Source organism: Stegodyphus dumicola, chromosome 7 (genome assembly GCF_044657685.1).
Source record: "Stegodyphus dumicola isolate Sdum_Otavi_A_Nest chromosome 7, ASM4465768v1".
Lineage (NCBI taxonomy): Eukaryota > Metazoa > Arthropoda > Arachnida > Araneae > Eresidae > Stegodyphus > Stegodyphus dumicola.
This window is the reverse complement of record NC_140774.1, coordinates 132,483,150-132,504,815: the sequence shown is the minus strand read 5'-3', so window position 1 is coordinate 132,504,815 and position 21,666 is coordinate 132,483,150. Positions and strand designations below refer to the sequence as shown.

General features: G+C 30.8%; 2 protein-coding genes across 3 annotated transcripts in view; one reads left to right on the top strand and one right to left on the bottom strand.

Annotated features, from left to right (window-relative positions):
* Positions 1–19,532, bottom strand: part of LOC118192037 (uncharacterized) — a 29,946-nt gene extending 10,414 nt beyond the window's left edge. Inside the window, exon 1 of the mRNA XM_035362919.2 lies at positions 19,375–19,532. Within this exon, the coding sequence (XP_035218810.1) occupies positions 19,375–19,395 (21 nt within the window). The 5' untranslated portion in view covers positions 19,396–19,532. The remainder of the gene's footprint in view (positions 1–19,374) is intronic.
* Positions 1–21,666, top strand: part of LOC118192039 (leucine-rich melanocyte differentiation-associated protein-like) — a 188,810-nt gene that overhangs the window by 77,256 nt on the left and 89,888 nt on the right. The window lies entirely within an intron of this gene.

Below are 21,666 nucleotides of genomic sequence, written 5' to 3'. Positions count from 1 at the left end.
CAGTTGTTTTATTTAACCATGAGAGTAATTTTCGCCTTCTCCGCTGCTTAGCTTCATAGTGTAATTAGCAGCATGTTCTGCTAGCAATCCGGAGTTCGAAAGCTGGCGACAGCATCAATGATATTTCGTGTTCCTACTTTTACAGAGGACGGGGCACCGTTTATTTACCATAGGTTAGTCGGTTTTGCCCAACATTCAACACTATCGAGTGGGGGAACGCCCGGTAAGGTGGCGAACTTTCTTAGCAGGCCAGCAAACGGCACCATATATTTGTATTTGGATTGCTCATCTGGCAGCAGGCATCATTTTTCAATTTAAGGCTCAGGCTTCTTAAAGTATGCGAGAAAGCACGGGTACTAAAAGGCTAAAGCTGGGTTTTAGGTAATTCTAAGATCTAGTAAACCTGTAGGTTACGTGTGAAACACTGGGACCGCCCCCCCCGGGGAGGGTTTCTACAAAATTAAGGTTAGTGCTGCAGGACTATACTTGGACGAGCAATGGTAAAATTCTGGTGTCCCACCCATTTCTACCTGTAGCTGTAGGTTACAAGCTTATACTAAAAAGTACTAAGTTTATATGCATAATAATAAAGTAACATACAAAAGAATATAGTAACATACAAAAGGATACAGAAATGTAAACAGCAACCAAATCCAACAGAATTACGCAGGTGACAGATGAAAGTTGGTCCGCACACCCGGGCGGCTTACATAGGCTAATCCGGTATTGTCCAGATCCCGCAACTACTTAGTGCAACACCCCCGGCGCCTCACAAGGAACGCATGACAAAATTACACAATATGTTAGTATGTTAAGTTGCATTGCTTATATACATTGTACTCTAATGCACGCTAGACTAATATACGAATGGCGCTGCGTGTGTAACCGAATTCTAAGATAAATCTAAATTTCTAGATGTGGCGTTCAAAGGTATTTCTGTCTAAATGAACATTCAATGTAGTTTAAAAGGGAATTTATTAAAATACTAAACAAATTAATCTAATCTAGAATCTATTAAACATCTCATCAGGGCATTCAGCTGCATCAAAACAAATCTAAAAACAAGTTCCGACTGTTGCCATTCCAACGCAGAAAAAAGTTTCTATTCAAACCGGAACATACAGTTAATACATAGTTACATGTGTGAATTAATGAATTCTTGATTATGCGTAAAGACTTTTCAAGACAAACAGAACAAAAAAAAATTTGCTAATAATAAAAGGGCGGATTCTTGATTGTGTATAAAAGCCTAAATCAATATGCGAAAAATGTAGAAAATTCATATTCAAGACATGAAATATCAGTTCCATGAGTTAAGTCACATTAGTTCATGTCTTTTGTGCTGTAGAGACTGAGGAATGTAAAATATGGATGAATTCATTTTTTAACTGGAAAGCTTTTATTTTCATTTGCGTATTATTTATTCCATGTAAAAATAGGAGCATTTAGAAATATTGATTTTATAATCCAAATTCTCCCAACTCCAACCAAGATTCACTTTATGAAATAACTAATTTTTTAAAATATCCTACAGCCATCTTTATCCGTTCATTATCTTATAAGTTTTCCTTAAAAAGTTATACTTCCTTCTTTGATTTAGACACAATGCTTAGAATAAGAACTCTTACTTTCGAAGCACCTATTAATGCGCAAAAGCACTCGCATTACTTCTCCACCCCCTGCGGAAAAGCCTCTAGTCAAATTCATGAAATTAAATTCTCGCTTTAAGCCTGAGCATTAAAAGCGACTTTAAAAGGAAAAAAATGAATATATATATATATATATATATATATATATATATATATAGTTTTCTTTAGCGATAAAAACTGCAAGCAATAATCTGTTTTATGGAGAAGAAAAATTTTCCCCGTAAGTTATATTTCCTGCAGACATAACGCCATCAGCGATCTGTTACTTTCAAAACAAGTGATCAATAATCTGCTTTCACAGTCTGGTGATTTTTCAGATGTCTGTTTCTTCCTGTTCCTGGGAATTTTATCCATTATCCCAATTTCTGTTTCTTTATTTGTTGACTTTCCCATGACTTTCATTCTTTAATAATATCTGAGAAATGTAATAGATGATCTCAAAACTTAATTTTGATTATGTTAAGTTTTCAAAGTAGTTTTTATTGAATTATTTTTAATATAAAATACTTGTATTGATGAATTTTTCTTATCAGTATAACTCGAAATCTGAACTCATTGTGGATTGATGTATGATATAGAAAGCTATTTATTTACCAAGGACTTTAGTTTATTCTAGAACATAATTTATTGTGCAACTCTTAATAGTTCCAAGGAATTATTTTAATTATTTATGTATCATTAACATTCTGGTTAATTACATGCATATCATAGGTTCCAAAGCATATGAGAAACATAACAGACGATTAATATTTATAAAACTTAAATCTTACATTTTTTTATTCATATTTGCATTATTAATTATACGCAACTGAATTTTTAGAATAATAAATATTTTCACAGAAAAATATTCAAATATTAGACATAAAAAAGATGAGTTGTTAAATAAGTTATTGTAAGAAATTATAAATGCTCCTTAATGAATTACATGTGCTTATAAATACAAGATTATCAAATATAATTATTTTATATTTGATAATCTTAATTTTTTCCTTGTTTTGTTTTTCGTTTTAAACTCAAAATGGATGTTTTTAAATGTTGATATTGTCATTTTCAGATCAATTGTGTTTCCAGGAAGAATCCTAAACAGATATGTTAATCCATTATGTTAAAAATTTAGGACCTAACTATTCGTTTTCAAGCATTTTCCATATGATAATAGATATATAATTAAAAAATTTAAGCCAATTCTAATAATTAATATTTTTTATGCTTATGACAAAGATCAGTGCAGGTACAGTACAAGTTTATATAGTATAGGTTATAAGATCATTATTTAAATTAATCAGTTGTATATACTATCAGTCTTTATTATAACTTCTCCTTTCCGTTTCTTCACCAGAATGCAAATCAGTTAGCTAGTATTTAAACTCAGGATTGTAAGAGAGCGTGTTTCTGGTCAGCGCGCGCACGCTACGTTAGTACCTGCCATCTCTGATAAGTTGTAATTATTTGGCTTTGCGTTATTTGGATTTCATAGGCTGGTTGTAGTTACTGAGCTAGCTTGGATTAAAATTTAATTTGTATAGTTTTTGACTACTAATCCATGTTTTAAATTCAATTTGACTATTATTTACTAGTTGCATCACCATGAGCTGTGATTGATTTTGAACGAACATGAGAGAAAGTGCATTAATAATCTAAGGTCTTAAAAAAGGTTTATTTAAACCTTTATCTGATTCTGTAGTTACTTTCAAGCCTATCAGTAATCTGCTTAAAATCTGTTAGAGGTTTAGTAAGTCTGGTAGTTTAAAAAATATGAAATGCCAGATTCCGAATTTGGTCTTCCAGTTGTCCATGTTCGAGCGGAGGACTATGTCATTCAAAATTTGATGACTCCAGATACCGTTGTTTCTTCACGATGTGAGAAATATACATACATTTATGTAGATCCTTCATTATTTAGTTTCTTTAAATATAATACAGAGCAATAATATTTGGTGGCAACAATTTGAAAAGCGATTCGGACATTTAAAGTGATTCGACGCGCGTTCTGAGACTAATAGTCCTCGGCTAATGCCGATTTGGGCTAAAATAAAATTTAGAAAAAAGAAGGAAAAAATTAATAGTAATTGTAAAGATTCTGACTTCTACAAATTGCTGAATTACCAGCGAGCGGGACACGAGTAAAATAACACCACTGTTGCTATTGCAGAAGACTGCTACTACTAAGTAAAATACTAAATAAAATTTTAATAAAATTCTAACTAAAATTAAAAGAAATATATCATCTACATCATGAATGGTCAAATGGTGACCACGAACATATCCAGTTCGTCAAATACTTTATCGCAAGCTAACCAACCTGTTATCCGTTATATACACTGCTTGAGATTTTGAGTAGCAGCTTCCGCTTGCGTACTGCAATATACGCGCAAAATTTCTCTGTCTTCTTTGAGAACGTTTTAAGGGAAATTGGCTTGGATTCACGTTACACATGGGGAAGTCCACAAAAGTCCCAACTCAGTGTGTCCTTTCGCCGGGATTTGACGCTGGTCGAATTAACAACGTTCAGCGATCTTAAAGCTCGGCCGCTGGTTTCTGCTTGTTATAGAAAAACCGTACTTAACCTTGCTTGCTTACAATGTCAATTAATGTATCAACTAGCGCGAGCTAATTGAAATCTCATTAAACGAACACAGAAATAATCATAGATCATTCATCAGCTTGATTAAATATGAAAAATGCTATAATATTAAAAATGAATTGCTTATGATTTTTGTTTAATGCCTAAATATCTAGCTGAATTGCATTTTTACTAAACAAATGAAGGCATATGAAGCAGTGTTATAGAATTAGTCATGCGAATTGCGACTGCTGATGATAGCTTTGTCATGATTTCGGTGCATTTTGGAGCTATGCACGTATATAAAATTTTCTTAGAATGTCAAGGTTAATTCAAAATTAGTTCAGGTTCTTTTGCGATGATTCTTTAGTGCAACTTTATGTTGAAAAGTGAATAAAAACATATTTTTAAAAATATTTAAGCGAGAAACGGCTCAAATTGAAAAAAAAAAAAAAGCTAAACAAGCTAATACAAAATTTAAAAACTAGGCCAAAAAATAGTCGTAGTTTGGATTTTGAAAAGAAAATCTATCGATTATGGGGGTGATCAGACTCAGGTCTTTTTCTCAAAGGATGTTGAAAACATAATTGACATAAAGTGTACTCTCACCCAAGAAATTCTCATAAGCATTACTTAACCCTGTCTTAAAATAAAACCACTGGCATATATTAAACTATTTCAAATAGACGCACTTTATCAGCGGTTTCAAAGTTTTAGCTTCAAAGTAATAAGTAAATCTGTAATTTTGATTATAAAGCTTAAAAATGAAGGAAAATGTTACGGGCAAATATCACATTTCTAAAAAGTATTGGAATTATAAACGTTGGGAAAAATCCATTTAGAAAATTTCTTCTAAGGCTACTGAATACTTCAATTGCTCAGCACCTTATTTTTGGAAACTTTACGAGCTAATCAAAAAATAAGTACCTACAGGTAGGTACATGAACAATCTAATGGTAAAAGAGCTCACATGAATATCTAAGAAGATCTGTTAGATATTACTGTAGAATAACAAGAGATAACTGGTGACATTTGTTTTAGATCCAAAAGATGAGAAATTAATAATTCAACTAACTGATTAGAGCAAATTCAATATGCAGGCGGTCTCTTTGCTTATGAAAGATATGCATACTTCAGATTGTATTTAGGTGGGATTCCTTGTAGCAAAAGTTCTCAAACTTTTTAAAATCTTGTATTACATAAATAAGATAAAAGAAGTATGTGTACCATCATATACTAATATAATAAAAGAGACGTTATTTTGTATCACATAATTTATGTACCCAAAGGGATAACTTTTAATATTAGAGAATTCATTTAAATCTTTTGAGTAAAAATTGCACCACCAACAATAGTGTAATGTACCATTAGTGGTAAATAGGCCATAATTTGAGAAACCTTGCCTTATAGCAAACACATATACGATAAATAACAACAATAATAGCGATGATATAATGATGATTATATGTGATAATAATTCATATGCGATAATAATAGTATGCTTCTTATGAGGTTGTAATAATAATAGCATAATGCATTATCAGAGTGATAATAACAATAATGAGGGCAATACCCCCCGTGCTGTAATAATAAGCTACGGAAAATCTGTGCTCATTTATAAATTAAACTTTTAGAATGTAAAATTAAAATTCTTGCAATAGGTTTATACAGGATGTATTTTTTTTAAAACTCTGACACCAATTATGACACCAATGTTACACATTTGGCTATTTACTGGAAAGGCAAAAGATAAATTATAAGATGATGAACATAAAGGAGAAAAAACAATAAATATTGGAGATTTAGAATTTGATCCACGTTGCAGATATGCTCATACAGCTCGCAAGCTCGAATTAAAAATAGTGAGATAAAGAAGAAAATTAAAAGTATATTAAAAATAAAAGGGAAAAGATAAACTAATGCAAAATAGATTAAGAAAAAAGTGCTTTTAAGTTTATGCTACCATATTAACAATCAATTAGTTATCTGCAAGTTTAAAGATACTGCTCTAACGAAGAAGTTCTTGGAATCGTGGTTCCTTTACAAGTTCGGAAAACGCAGTTTCTCAAATTATTAACTTTAAATTATACTCTTGGAGAATACTGAGTAACTAAAGTGGACTGTAACCCGGTCTCTAACTCGGTGCTTCTTGTAGGAAACGAAAGGAAAAAATTAAGAATGCAAGATTTTTATTCACTCATGTCTCGCTTTTGATAGCTGTTTTCTGAACAAATTCGACCTCTCCATGGATAGGAAAACCTTTTCATTGATGGTAATGTAGGTTCAACGTGATATTTGATCCTCTTGAGAGATAATATGCAGTTATCTGGGAGCAGCTTAGAGATTAATAGACCTTTAACCGAGATAAGGATCCTAAGTATATTGCTGGGATATAAGGAACATAACGGCTTTCACCATCCTAATAAATTCTTCATGTCAACAATCATGCAACAAAATGCTTTTGAACTTGCCTGGTAGCAAACAGAAAAACAATTCAAGAAATGAACTACAGGCCTAAATTCTTTGAAATATGCCTCAGAAAATGTCTAAATTAAAATCACCAGAATCTTATTTCTTCAATACCTGAAGACTACACATTATTAGACTACACATTAGAATAAAAAGGAGGTCTTATACTGATATAGCAGTAATATATTTTTAGGAATTTTTTTTTTACATTGTCTATACGTATACATTTTAGGTACAGTATTATGCTTAGTATGTTTAATTATTCATTTTGCTTCTCAGTTATTTCTTTTCTTGTTAATTTCTACTATGGAATTGGTTCACTTAATTTACAAACAAGGTTTCCTTGTCTTCTTGTTTCTTATATATTTAATATTTATATGATATTGTGGTTTCTGTAAGTAAATGCATGTAACTGGTATTACGATAAAAACTGGGAAAGAAATTATTCTTTCATGAATTACTGTGGTTTCATAGAGTTCGGAAATAATATGTTATTGAAATAGAGTTTATAAAAATTAAAAATTTGATGTGGCCAGCACATGACCTTCCGCCAATTCCATATCTTAATTAACAGCCAGCTGTAAGGAATGTATCACTTCCGATGTCTCGCTTTGTAAACAAAATCTAGATTATTGTTCCAATACATAGAAAGGTCTGTCATATGAAATTTTGGATTATATTTTACTAGGTATTATTGCCACATGTAAAAACTGGTTTTTCTAAATTTATACCAACATAATCAACTGTTTGCTCTTTTTTTTCCTATTAAAATTGTATTTTATTGGACCCTTGAATATCATAAATTTTAATTTGTTTTTAATTAAAGAAGATTAAGTGATTAGAGTGTATTTAAAATAAATACTTTGAAACGAAAACGAATGCTGTTTGTTCCGCGTTATTTCTATAGTATCAATAAATCTAATCTCAGTTATTTGGGTATTAGTAAACAATGTTCGTTTAACCGCAACAATATGTTATGGTTTATATATGCAACAATGCGTTATATTGATTTCTGCAAAACTGTTATAGGCTTCAAGCAAAGTACCGCGTTCAGCAGTTCAGTTTTACCTAAAATTTCATGAACTGTTTATATGAATGCCGAAAGCCTAAATACGGAAAACATTTTTGTATGTTATATATTAAGAGATAATCGTGTACGAAAAAAATTGTCACACACATACACACAGGCAGACAGACGTTATTGTAAAAAACATAGTAAAATATGTTGAGAGGATCTTAATTCCAGCTTGTTAACTTAAAGTAATTGTCTAATTTTTAGACAAAAATCTTTTAGACGTCCCTTAACTATGTGTATAAATTAACAGGAGGTAAAAGTTAGAAGATATTTCTCCCGCCTTATTGGCATGCCTTCGTGGTGTGACGGTCTGCACGCTGGGCGCATATTCCAGGTCCGTGGTTCGATTCCCGGCGAAGGCGTTGCATATTTTTCATCTTGTCTGCTTCCAAAAATATCTAATGTCTCTATAAAGTAAGTTTTTTTTAAGTTTTAGTCGCAACGTTTCAAGACGTTTCAAGTAATTTTACTAAATTTAAAGATGATAAGTAATTTATTTAAATATAATCCATTGGCATTTAAAAACGTTTTAGTATTTTAAATGACTTCATTTTTACAACTCATTTCATCTCTATGTCGTACAAACTAAGTAAAAAATTCTTTTTGACAATAATAATAATAATTACTTTTTCTTTTTACACCATATGCATTCTATCAGTAGAAGATGCTGTTTTTTTTTGTCATGCACGAGTTACTTGACTACCAGCAACAATTAAATTGAGCATTACGTAAAAAGGAATGTTACATTATTGGCAGTTATTGTTATAAACGAACAGGCCGAAAGTGTTACAAAGAAGACTATTATTAAATCCGCGAGTCATAAAAACTAGAAGTAAAACTATAAATAAACAACACTTTCAGAATTGCTTTGAAGCTTAGTCAGCCACTTTAGAATTGCTTTCTTTCTTCTCGTTCTCATCAAGAATAATCTGCGAATAGAAGACTGTGCAGTGTTCTGTTTATGAAAACAAGTCTGCTTCCACGATTCATTGCTCATGCAGAACTCAAGAACAATTCTCCATTCTCCCACGCCACTGCCCTTTAGTTCTGAAGGAAAAAAAGAAATCTCTTTGTTGATAAAGCTTTGAAGATGCACATTCTTAAACGATATAATGAACATTTTCGTGCATCTTCTATTTTTTTAATAACGATGTAATCTGCTTTACTGCGCACAACTGGCGAAATCGTCTTGAAGATTTTGATTTCTTTAGTTACATTTCTTTATATGACAGAAAGCAATTTTGGCTAAAATGTTTTAATCTTCAATCATTATTTTCATATAGCAAATAGCTTAATATGTGGATTCGCGAATTCTTTGACTTATATATTGTACAAAATAGTATAACAACAACCAAAAAAAAAAAAAAAAAAAAAAAAAAAAAGAGGTACGTGTAAAAGTAATGATGAAACGCTGGATAGGGAAAGCTCACATCAAACTGATGAGCTCGAATTTAAGGCATAGGTTAAGTCTTTGAGAAATGGAAGCACTTAAAATTCGTCTATATGAAGCCCTCTGGGAAGACAGATGTTAAGAAAAGAAAAGAGATTGGCACTCTCGTGTTCTGTCACTCAGGTGTTCTTTTTTAAAATTTAGATGAAAATATAAAAAGTGTGATTATCATCATGACGCATAGTAGTAACCGCCTATGAAGACATTATTTTCAAAATTTACTCCAGTACAGGGAGGTTGAATCTCGGAGAAAGCATTAGATGTTTGTATGTTAATAGTACCTTTACGGCATGGGGCACTTAAAAAATATTCTCTCAAGCCCAGTGTCCTTCCTGGAAATTGACGATAAGGGGAAGAGGAGTAAGAGATACTAGGTTTAGAGATGGACAAAACCAAACTTTTCTGGAATCGGATTAGAACTATTTGCTCACTGAAATTCACCGGTTCTTTTTTATACTCACTGCTCATTAACAATAACTGAGGATAAACAACAACCTTTCCTCATTCCGGAACGAGAGGTGAATAAAGAGCGGATAGTGAAGATGGAGCGAAAGGAGGAAAGAATCGAACAAGCCGTCGGAGTGGAACAATCCACTTATTTAATCAAACGCTATTCCCTGAACTGATTTCCTTCATCTGTAGTTTTGATATTCCCTAAAACATCCTTTCTACATAGAACTAACATTACAATTCTAGAATAAAAATATTTCAATAATTTGGGAAATGACAAAAATTAAACTCATTTTTAACATGGAAGGATATTTTTTTCCTTCCCTGCTCGTCATTTCTCGCGAATCAGGCGTTCACTCGCTCAGTAAAGTTAATCAGCTATCGTACGATTGGCAGATCTCTGTTTCTGGCATGCTTCCAACATGAGCTGTCCGTGAACTGTAAAAGATTTATAATTCCGTTTTCTGGAATCCAACTATTCATTCGCTTATTAATGTGAATTGGTTCTTTGAATAAGTTCCGAAGCGAATCGTCAAACTCTGATACGTCTTCCAGGATGCTACCCGACAAAACTGCAGTATAGCTGAATAACGACTTGGCCAAGAACCGACATGCTAAAACCCTAACTAACCGGCCGCATCGTCGTCGGCGCAAAAGTGGTCCAAACAGATTTAGGAAGAAGTATTTGCTGTAGCCTTGCAATGATGACATCATTGTTAAAAATCATCTACTTGTTTATAGTATAACTATGTTGAGAAGCGACATCAATGCCCCTTTCTGAGGTGAATAATTTTAAAAAAAGCAATTAGAGATTTTAGAGCTTCAGTGTGTTTTGTACATAAAATCATATCATGCCAGCAAGAACTAGAGAATTTTAAAGACAATTAAGACAATTGTTAGTGTCTCTCCACTGCCGAATTTTGTATACAAAAGCTTATTATTTATTTTTGTATACAAAAGGTTATTTATTAATACAAAAGCTTACTGTACCTTTTTTGCAATGAATAATCTTATGTTATATTTCGTTAAAGTTTTATGTAATCATATAATATACGAAAAATGAAAGAAAGATAAGCAAAGTACTAACTTTAATTTGCAATAGTCCTTTAATTCTTTCTTCTTTTTGGTTTCGTTGTTACTGTTTATTCTTTAAAAAATAATAGCACGTTTACCATAAATCTCTTTTAATTGTTTTATTTGAAAATTAGACGTCCTCACATGATTTTTACGTAATGCTAATGACTCAGCAGGCACTTATAACACTTCGGCCAATAATAATGTTAAAAATCTGTGAACTAAAACCTAAATTAGTGAGTGGAAATAAAGTCAAACCAAAATTAAATAAAACTTAACCTAAGCTGCCTGCCCATACATTTCTTCTCTCGCTTTTTGCTTTGCTAACATGTCACCGCTTCTCTTTCTGATTTCAAGTATATTATCGTAAAGATGTGAAATGACTCAAATATGATTGTTAAGGAACTGGCGCGCAGATTTTGGTTGTGTTTGCATAAAAATATTTGTCTACAATAAAAGAAATGCTACACTAACTGTCCACGACTGCATTTACTTCTTCATGAATCGGTTTAACATTTACATCATCATAAAAATAATATCATTGCACATGTATGAAAGATTTAAAAGTACGGAAACCAAAATTATAATTTTTATTTACAATAGTTCCTTAACTTTCTACTTCGGTTATTTTCCCCCTTTTGTCTTAAAAACAGTAACTGCTAATGATAAATCGCTCTAACCTTAGTCATTTCAAAACTGATTCTTCTCACATGATTTTTACACAATGCTAATGATGCAGGCACTTACACAAAGTGTAAGTTAATAATAATGTTAAATTTTCGAACCAAAATTTTTAATAAATATCGCTGCATTTTACTTTTTCATACATTAAAACGTAAAAATTCATTCAATAACGGGTGCGCTTAGCTCTAGTTTATCTGTCTCTACATCAAAAATGCTTGCCTACAACAAAAATACTGTTTTTTCATGTCAAGAGTAGGAAGAGTATTTACACCGCCACAAATGCATCTAGTTTTTCACGAATTGTTTGTCACCATTAAAACTAAACCGTTAATTTTTAAACCACCTTTATATACATATATAATCAAGAGATAATAATTAAATCACAAACGATGCCTCACTAATAAACAGGAGAACACAAATTAAAAGTGAAAACAAAACAACTCAATAAGGTAACATAAAAATATAATAATAAAAATGTTTAAAAAATAAGGTAAAAATTTTTTGGTTTTTTTTCAAGAAGCAGCCGAAAAATTCTGGAACAATATTAATTTCGAAATTTTGATGTTTATTCATATTATAAATGATATTTATTCATATTATAAAATTTTGTTCCTTTTGATTTTATTTTCTGTTGTTTACCTAAATCCACACAATGTGGTACTACAAGCACCTTTTACTCTACTTTATTTTCCTATCTTAGTTTTACACTATATGCTTGTGAATATATAAGAAATAAGATAATTAATAATAAAAAATATGAAAGTTTTCAGATTTTATATTACGGCCAAAAGGACTTTTTTTAACGTTTTGTGTGTTACCTTTATTTCTTAAATATCATGTTCTTCGCACTTAAAACACATAAAATTCAATTCAACAGCAATATCACAAAATATTTAAAAACAGCAAAACAACATATCTTTAGAATTTCCGATACACAGTCCTTCTGCGCTGGAGATAAAAATGTTCTTTTTCGTACAGTGTTGCCATTGCTCGCTTTGAAATCATTCAGTTTGTTAATCAAAAATTCGTTAACGTTTTACAAAATTTGAAATAGAAAATAAAACAAATTAAAAATTAAAAATTTGGGCATCCAAGTGCCCATGTGCGATTGGAGGGCTACGTTATTCAAAATTTGATCAGACGACACTGCCTTTTGATGGTATGGCCGTTGACGATGGTTCTAGGTACCGTTGTTGCTTCACATTGCGAGAAACAGTCATGCATTCATGCAGATTCTTCATTATTTAGTTTCTTTAAATGTAATACATGGCGGTAATATTTGATGGAAATAGTTTGAAAAGTGAATCGACGCAAAATACCGTTTTGAAATTAATAGCCCTTCTGGGCTAAGACCCTTTAAATTAAAAATTTTTAATTTCTTACCAAATCCGAAGCGAAATAAAAAAACTGATGGTTAAAGTGAAGAAAAAATAAATACTAAATAAACGCTAAAGAAGTATTCAGTTTGCTTATTAAACTTCAAAATCTGATGTGGACACCACATCACTTCCTTGTATGGCTTATTAAAATAAACACATTTGTGCTGCACTTCATTCAAACTTATTTCCTCTAATTTCATTAGAGATATATTTCTCATTCAATCAATTCAGTTCTCGCTCCGCAGTAGTGCAAAAATATACAAAAACTCAAAACATCTTCATTAAAAATTATAAAATACAAAAAAAAAAAAAAAAAAAAAAAAAAAAAAAAAAAAACACCCTAAAATACCGAATACAGTTAAAAATGTTTTGGAATTAAAATTAGGGTTTCTACGCAAGAACAGATAATTCAGCCGAATGGTGAAAAGACAACATTTTTAGTGCACCAAAATTTAAAGCTAACTTTTAGCCCCACTGGGCAAGAGCGACATTCAAGTTGGTACACTAACAAACTTAATTCACTCCTCTGCTAACAGTTTCAAATATAAACAAATTAGCGCTACGTTAGACATAGCTCTACTTTTACACTTTTAAATTGTTGGTAATTCTACAACTATTGCGTGAAGATTAACTAAAGGCATTAAATCTTTAACCGGGACATAAGAACAGCATAATTCAATCACTTTGCACAGGTTACCAACATATAAGAATAAAAAGAAAGAAAAAAGCTCACCGAGCCGGATAAAAAGTGGGATATATGTATATATATAAATTCAAAATAGTAAGTAATTTAATTAGTTAATCTACATTCTATGGTTGTAAATTGAGCTCCTTGGAGATGGTATATGGAAAGTTTCCTTATTATACACTTTAAAGAGAAAAGAATTAGTCAACGCGTTTAACGTGCAGAATTGCAATAAAAAATAAAGGTGCATAACTAGATATTATAGCAATTCTATATACAAAATTTCAACGTTCTATGGCTAATCGTTTTTGAGCTATACGAGATATATACGTACATACGTACGTATGTCCTCACGTGCAGACATCAAGAAAAATTAACTTGTGAAACCATTTTATATCCGTTTTACAAGGTTTTGGAAAAAAGAGTCATTTATTCCGTCCGTACATACAGAACGCCAGAGACAACCTCCTGCTTTGGTAAGACCTTTCAGGAATTGTCCATAGATATAAGTCACTGTGGAGAAGCACCCAGATCCAGCTTATATGCCATACACGGTAAATCGCGCCAATCCCTGGAGGCTATCCAAGGCGTCATAACCTCCCGGTCAACACAGGGGGACAAATGTGTTCACACACTCTGGGTTAAAGTTCACCGAGTCAGAAGTAGACAGCAACGCATCTACGTACAGAGATGAGAAAATGAATGCAAATTCTCCATTAGTTAGTAATGAAGAATATATGATATTAACAGGCAGCTTTTGCGTTTAAGTTTTTTACAGTTTCATTTAAATTTTATTAATTATGGTCAAGAACGACAGCATTCATACACGCAGTGCAAATGATTTTTTTTCTAAAACTTTATATGAAGGAAAAGTGAACGTACGCGTTTAGATGTCAAAGACACACAATAAAAAGTGCGTGACTCATGAATAATCTGAATAAACGGATGTTCTAAGGTTGAATGGCAGGTCAAAACGCAAAGGATTATTCTGTTTCAGAATAATGAAAGTGCGCTGTAACAGGATTGATAATGAAAACGTTATAGTAGGCAAGTTGTTTTTATATTCGACTAGAACTGTCAGTAAAGCCATTTATGGCGATTGACGTAGTATTCACTTACCTGAAAGGAAAAGCAAACCAATATGAATAATGCTAAATAAAATCTTTGCTTCTTTCAAGATCCAATTCAATTTAACTTGTTACTAGAATTTCTCTTTTAGTGAGAATAAAGGGGAAAAAAAATAAATGTTTCAAAGTATCCGAATACCTTTGGAAAGAAATTTTTGAAATTATTTAAAACTTTTTTTTTATGACTGATAAATTTTCAGCAGCATTTGAGCGGAAATGGTTTTGAGATAGTTTGTTTTAAAATTTAAAAAAATTGTGATACTGTAATATATATAACTATTAAAATCAAACAACATTTCAATAAATTAAAATATTGTATTTAATTCGGCAAAGTGGAATAATTATTGAGCAAACAAATAGGCAAACTGCTAGCTCAAGTAAGTAAACAGTATATCTAAAAAAAAAAAAAAAAAAAAAAAAGGTGAGGGAGGAAGGCTGAGAACTGTTTTAAAATCTCCAGAAAACTAACTTAGTGCAAAAACCAATTTGAGAAAAAAATTACTTCAAACGCATGAAAAATGCGAAACAATAAAAGCAAATGGATTTTACATAACATCATAATAAGTAATCACGTAGTATGCGATCTACCGCTTTTAGTTAGCCCTTTATATCTTAGATGGCACCACTAAACGCTTTTTATTAAATTCAAATGTGCGTTAAAATGGCAGAAAAAAAGGTGTAAGATCTACTTGCTTGTCTTCTAAAGTAACAACTGAAGTATAAGTAGAAACCACACAGGAGAAGGGTTAAAAGTACCCTTTATTAAACTCTTTAAAATTCATAATGCGTCGACTTGACGCTAACACACTACGCCTCACTCGAGCGGTAACTCAAATAACAAGAACTAAAGTAAAATTCGAAAATATTAACAAGAGGTAGAAATTAATCTACAGAGCTCAGATAAGTTCTGTTACCTAAAAACCGCGCCGAAATCTAGTGGCAGCAAAGTAATAGCTGTTATGCCACGTTAATCAGCAATAAATGCAGAAATAGAAGCTCACGCTACAAAAATACAGCGCGTACCCAAACTCTCTTAACTTTTCCTTCTAGAACTCAGTATTTAAACCTCTTCTCCTCAAGGCAGAATTTGCATTACTTCACACGCGCTACCAAATTTAAATATTTTGGCATTGACAATTAAGGGAATGAAGGCTTATAGGAAAGATTAAAATTAAACTTAACTTGTTAATGAAAAATAAATATAAATCCCTACAAAGGAATGATTAAAACAACAACCAATTTTGGTCCGTCATCTAAAAAGTAAATAACTAACTAGAAGCAGTAGGACACATACCACATGATTACCAAATAATATGTAATAATATGAAAATAAAGAAAAATTGGATTTTATTATCACCAAATTAATGAAACTTGGTGTTTCCTTTTCTACACGCGCACACACACACACATAATATAAATCAAGGTATTTATATTATTTAATTAAGGTATAGTCTGTAAATTTTAACATGATTTTTGTAATCTCTTTTTAAGGCATGAACCATTTTCACTATCATAGAGTATTTAGGTAAGATGCAATAGATGTTAAACGTGCGACAAATAAAAACATTTTCAAAATTTTGAAAAACTTGTATTTTGTATCATTAAAAATGCAGAGGAAAGAAGGAACCTACAACCATATCAATGATGTATCCCTTTCTTCAATACTTGCACAGTGTTCATGCAAAATTATAAGCTTTTTAGAAAATTTTGTATAAAGGTAAAATGTCAAAAATGTCTTTTCGAGAAAAAGAAAAAATAACTTTAAAATCACATTTAATAAAGTGAACCCACATGCGAAAAAAACTTTCATTTGCACGACTACTAACAAGTTATACTAGCAACACAGTGTGAAATGAAATACAATGGATTCCAGCATTACAATAACAGAATGATCCGTAAAGAATATAGCCTCGGTGATCTTTCATTTTTGCAGTTTCTACTAGATTTTTGAGAAGCTTTATAAGACTAATAATGTTTATAAGAAACACACGCACATTGAAAGAGTTGAAAATAAATGTAACAGCAGCCGTCTCGAAGCAGGGGTTCTCAACCGATGGTACGCTTACTACTGGTGGCACGCAAAGAAGCAAAGTATTTTTAACTATTGAATTAAAAAATTAAAACCCCAACATCTTGATTGATTTTTTTAACACTCGTAAATTTATGCGATCTGAGCTTTGTTCAAGAAGGGTGGTGGTAGCAGTACTTTGTAGTGGTGGTGCTAAAGGTTTTCAATTTTTGTTTAGGTTGTACACGTTAGTCAAAAGGTTGAGAACCGCTGTTCTAGAGTATAGGCAAGGGAAATTTAAGTTTATTTCACTAAGAATATGGTAAAACATGTAAGAAAATACACTGGATTTGGGGGTTGTTGTAGGTAAATACATGCTGTAAATATCTACAATTAAACTAGAAGTGAAACACTGCAATGAAAAATTTAAAATAAGTAAAAAAATACAACTTTTAATAGCACAGATATTTTAATTTATCAATTCTAAGGGCGATAAGAAGCAGGTCACTCTGCTTTTGACGATCGATTTCCTTATATGAATTTTTATTCAACATCTGAAAAGCTGCTGCTCTAAGGTTTGCTTCTTTTTTGCTTAATTTAAATCCATTTTTATTGTTTCCACGAATGTTTTCTATATTTATTATTTCTAGGAAGAATCTACTTTTAACCTGAACGACCTGCATATTTGAATTGTCGTAAATCCTGATCTGTCTAGGCTCAGGATTTAAAAAAACCTATAAGCAAAGTTTTCGTACATATATCTAAACAGTAAAGATAGCGTGCGCACCAAGCGAATTAATTTGAGCTTGGTGCTTTCAGCTTATCGTATCTCAAAGAGATAGCGGGAAAAAAGCATTTCCGAGTGTAGGGAGTACGCAAAAGGAAAGAGACACAAAAATTCACCGTTTAAAAATTTAAAAACATTTGGGAACAGGTACTCTTTTTCTATATGTGTGTTGGAATTAAGCAGATACGAAACGGGTAGAAATAAAAAATCTTAAAATCGAAGACAAGTAAGATTGTAATTCAAAAGATAAATACCTTTTCTAATGATAGAGAAAAACCTATTTTACTGCTGTATATATATATATATATATATATATGTATACACATACGCAGTTAAGTTTTACACTTCTGGTGGATATCTATAATTCTCCTGCATTTATTAGTTTTAACAAGACTATAAGAACATAAACGAGATACAGTATAAAAGACCAATGTAAAGGTTACTCGAAAACTTCAGTTTTAAGATCATAAATTATTACAATTAACAAAACAATGTAAAGAATTATCATTGACGCTTGAAAATGTGTTATAGATGATATTTCAGTAATAATACAATTTCAATAACATGCTACAGTAACGAATTTGAGAGTTGTTATTTTAAATTTAAAATCATATTTATGATTTTGAATGGTTTTTCTAAAAGACATATTTCTGATCGTAGGCTCCACATAGAGCGTTCCAAGAGATTGCTTTCACCTATTTTCTCTTAAAATATTAAGATAAAATTTAGACGTTTCTTTAATCATGTAGTATTTAAATCCTTAGATTCCTAAAATCTTTATAGTAATTTTTTCTGCTTTTGTCTGTGTAACTGGCAACTTGGCAGCGCACAACAAATAAAGATTCAAGTGATGCCAGTATTGAGATTATTTCAGATGATTGTGTCTATTCTGAACTTGACAATTCGTTTAGGAATTATTATTTTTAATTTCGTGCATCTTAACTGATTGATTGTATTAAAATAATGCATTAAAAACAAATATTATCGGATTGCAAAACTTCATATTTTTATTTTCCAAATGCTTAGTCCTAATGGTTAACATTATGCTAAACATTCACTTTTCAAATTCACTAACAATTAGAAATTTACTATATGTAGTTATTTTTTAATTTTTAATTTGTTGCCATCTAGTTAGGGAAAAATGTAATTAAAAAATTTTGGTCTTATATGACAGTTACACTTCCTTGAAACAGGCTCTAATTTCCTATTCGAGAGCATACACATTTAGCTCATTCTCCGATTAAAAAATTCTTTTGTGGTACACATTCATAAATACAATATCTAGAATGTATTTAAATGATTGCATAATTTTTTTCTGTGAATTTAATTTGTTTTCAACAAAAACATGCATTTACGAAAAAGACAGAGACAGAAAGGGAAAAGAAAAGAATAATAAAAACCCACTCCCGTGAAAAATTATTTTATCAATTCCACTTACTTAGTAACTAAAGTGAATGAATAATTACGTGAATTATATTAAAAAAGTAACTTAAGAATGTTTTTTTGTTATTATTTTAAATGTTCCCAGCTGAGCACAATGGCAAATGAAAATTAAAATTCTGTATTAGTTTGGAATTACATTTCTCATTAAGGACGCTGAACGTAAAAAAAATCCTGCGGAGCATTTAAATGGGTAAAATATATCTCAGTATTTTATTAGAAGTTTTCAATCAGTAAAGAATATTTTAATGATATTTTTATTACTTACCAAAAGAATTAATTTTTTGGAAAATTATTTGATACATAATTTTCGAATATCTAAACAAATCTATAAATAAAATTTGCAGTTTGCTTGATTGCAATTTAAATTTTATGTTTAACAAAATAACATTTATCCTGCATTTGAAATTTTTGTTTTTGCCCTTAAATAAGTACATCGAATAATTATAAAATAAAAATATTCCTGAACTCTTCTTTTAACTTATTTTTAAAGCTATTAAATTAATGCGAATGACGATAAAAATTATCACTTACAAGTCTTCTTTGATGCATCATTTTGAAATTCACTTAGAGAGCCTTTAGAGCTGAATGCATTGACTCCTCATTTATCTCAGATCGCTCTGAGGTATCCAACTGAGGGAAAAAGAGAACTTAAACAGACGAGACACAGACGCAAGTTAACGCTTCCTTGCACATCGTTTCCATTCTTAAATAACATCCTGTATTATCTCACTGGGATAATCGTAGGGTGGTACCTATCCCCGCTTTCTACCCTCCTCCCCAACCCAAACCTGTGACGTCACTAGACAGAGAATGATTAGTTTTGACTGAGTACGTTACTGGGTGCATGGCAGGATTGAGCGTAACTGAAGAGATGTTACATAAGAAATTATTAAGTTACTTGCTGCCTGATTAAAAAAAAAAAAATAAAATAAAAAATAAATTAAGTGCTTAACAATATTTTTCTCATAAGCCGATGGCAATGAAGGAATTTTTCAAAAAAGGAAAATACTAATTCAAGATCAAGTCAGAGGAATAGATAAAGTACTCGCTGCCCATTAACATGAGAAGGCGATATTAAAATGTCACAAGATTTTATTTATTGTTCTCCATTTCTTTTCAAGTACAGAAATAACATTTATTTTGGGTGTAGTTTAAAAAGTGTAAAAATATTATGACAGTCAATGAAAAGAAATTAAAATTATTAACCTCAAATCATGAACTGAAAGAAATTATCGTAATCTGAAACGTTTATATCATAAGAAAACACAAATCCTAAAAAAGAAAATTATTAAAAAAATTTTAATAAAAAATTTATGAAAAATTTCAAAAAAAATAGAAATTAAAAAGTGTAAAAATTTGTAAAAAAATTAAAAAATTGAAATTTCATTTTTCTATTTATAATCCAGTTAAATAACTGAAAGAGTTTTAAGCTAAACAGTCTACTGCTTAAGATACCGAGCATAAAATCGTACATTTAAAAAGAGCTGTTCAAAATAGTAATTCATCCTTCTAGCCATTAAAATGCTTTGTACAAATAAGACTAGTTTGAGAACCAGAAATTCAATTAACAATACTTAGCATATTTACGTACTGGATGATTAAAGGTATTAAAATAGTTTACGAAAACAACACTATTTACAGTGACCAAATTCGCTACCCGAGCTTTCTTTTTCGTAATCGTTAATCGTAGACACATACGAGGGTGTCTACGATTAGTAGACACATAAAAGTGTTATAGATGACGCAAATATTTGTGTTTTGGCATTCTTAAATTGAAAGAAATCGATTTTATAAAAATTCGAAAACTTAATTTTTTATATGTTTCTCTGGTCCTGTACTTTTATTTAAGAACATTTTGGGCTCGTCATAAAAAATAAAACACAAAACGTTTGGCTCCCGTATGAAAAAAATTGACTGAAATATTTAATTTCAAAATCAAATTTTTTAAGAAAATAAATAGATTTTATTTTCTGTTTGCAATAGGAGTTAGTCAATACATAAATTAAAATAAGTTGGGATTGACTTTTTCTCTCTAAATGCCGCTCAATAATATTCTTTTGTTATTTACTAGTGTCTTTAACTTGTAATTTTGTTATATTTGGTATGCTAAAAGAAGTTTTACACAAGTGATTTATAAGTTTTCAAAATCTACACATGCGCTATTAACATACTCATTCAAGTCTTTTATTTTAAAATAATAATCTAATAATTGAGAAAAAATCATTAACACAAAATGTCTTCCTTTTTCATTAATACAAATAATACTATGAGTTGCCTACGTGCCAAAATTGTAGCCTGCCAATGTTTTCTAAAACACAAACTATATAAGTACTGGATGAAGAATAAGATTTCTGTTTAAAAAGAACGTTAAATTAATCAATATGTTTCACAGCAGTCTGCATGCAACTGCTCGTCATTTATTCTAATAATATCAGAAATCTTTTTTTAATGATATTTTATATTTAGTTACATACAAATGCAAACATTTTATTCACCAATTTATGTACAGCCTCTGACAACTGATTTTAATATCAAATAACTCCGTCAATTTTCATCGTGTTTTTTTTACTTACTTACTTACAAAGTAAAGGAAGTATTGTAATCGCGAAAATTGCGGGTATCATATTTCAACGAAAATATCCATTTTAAACGCTATCGAATGCAATTTAAGGATGTTTTTGCTTGACATTTGTACGTAAGGACAGAATAGAGGACTCTTTTTCCTAAAACGGATTTCAAAATGGATTTAAAATGGATTTATTAGAGATTTTGTTTTCCTGACGTCTGTACGTACGTATGTGTGTATCTCGCATAACTCAAAAA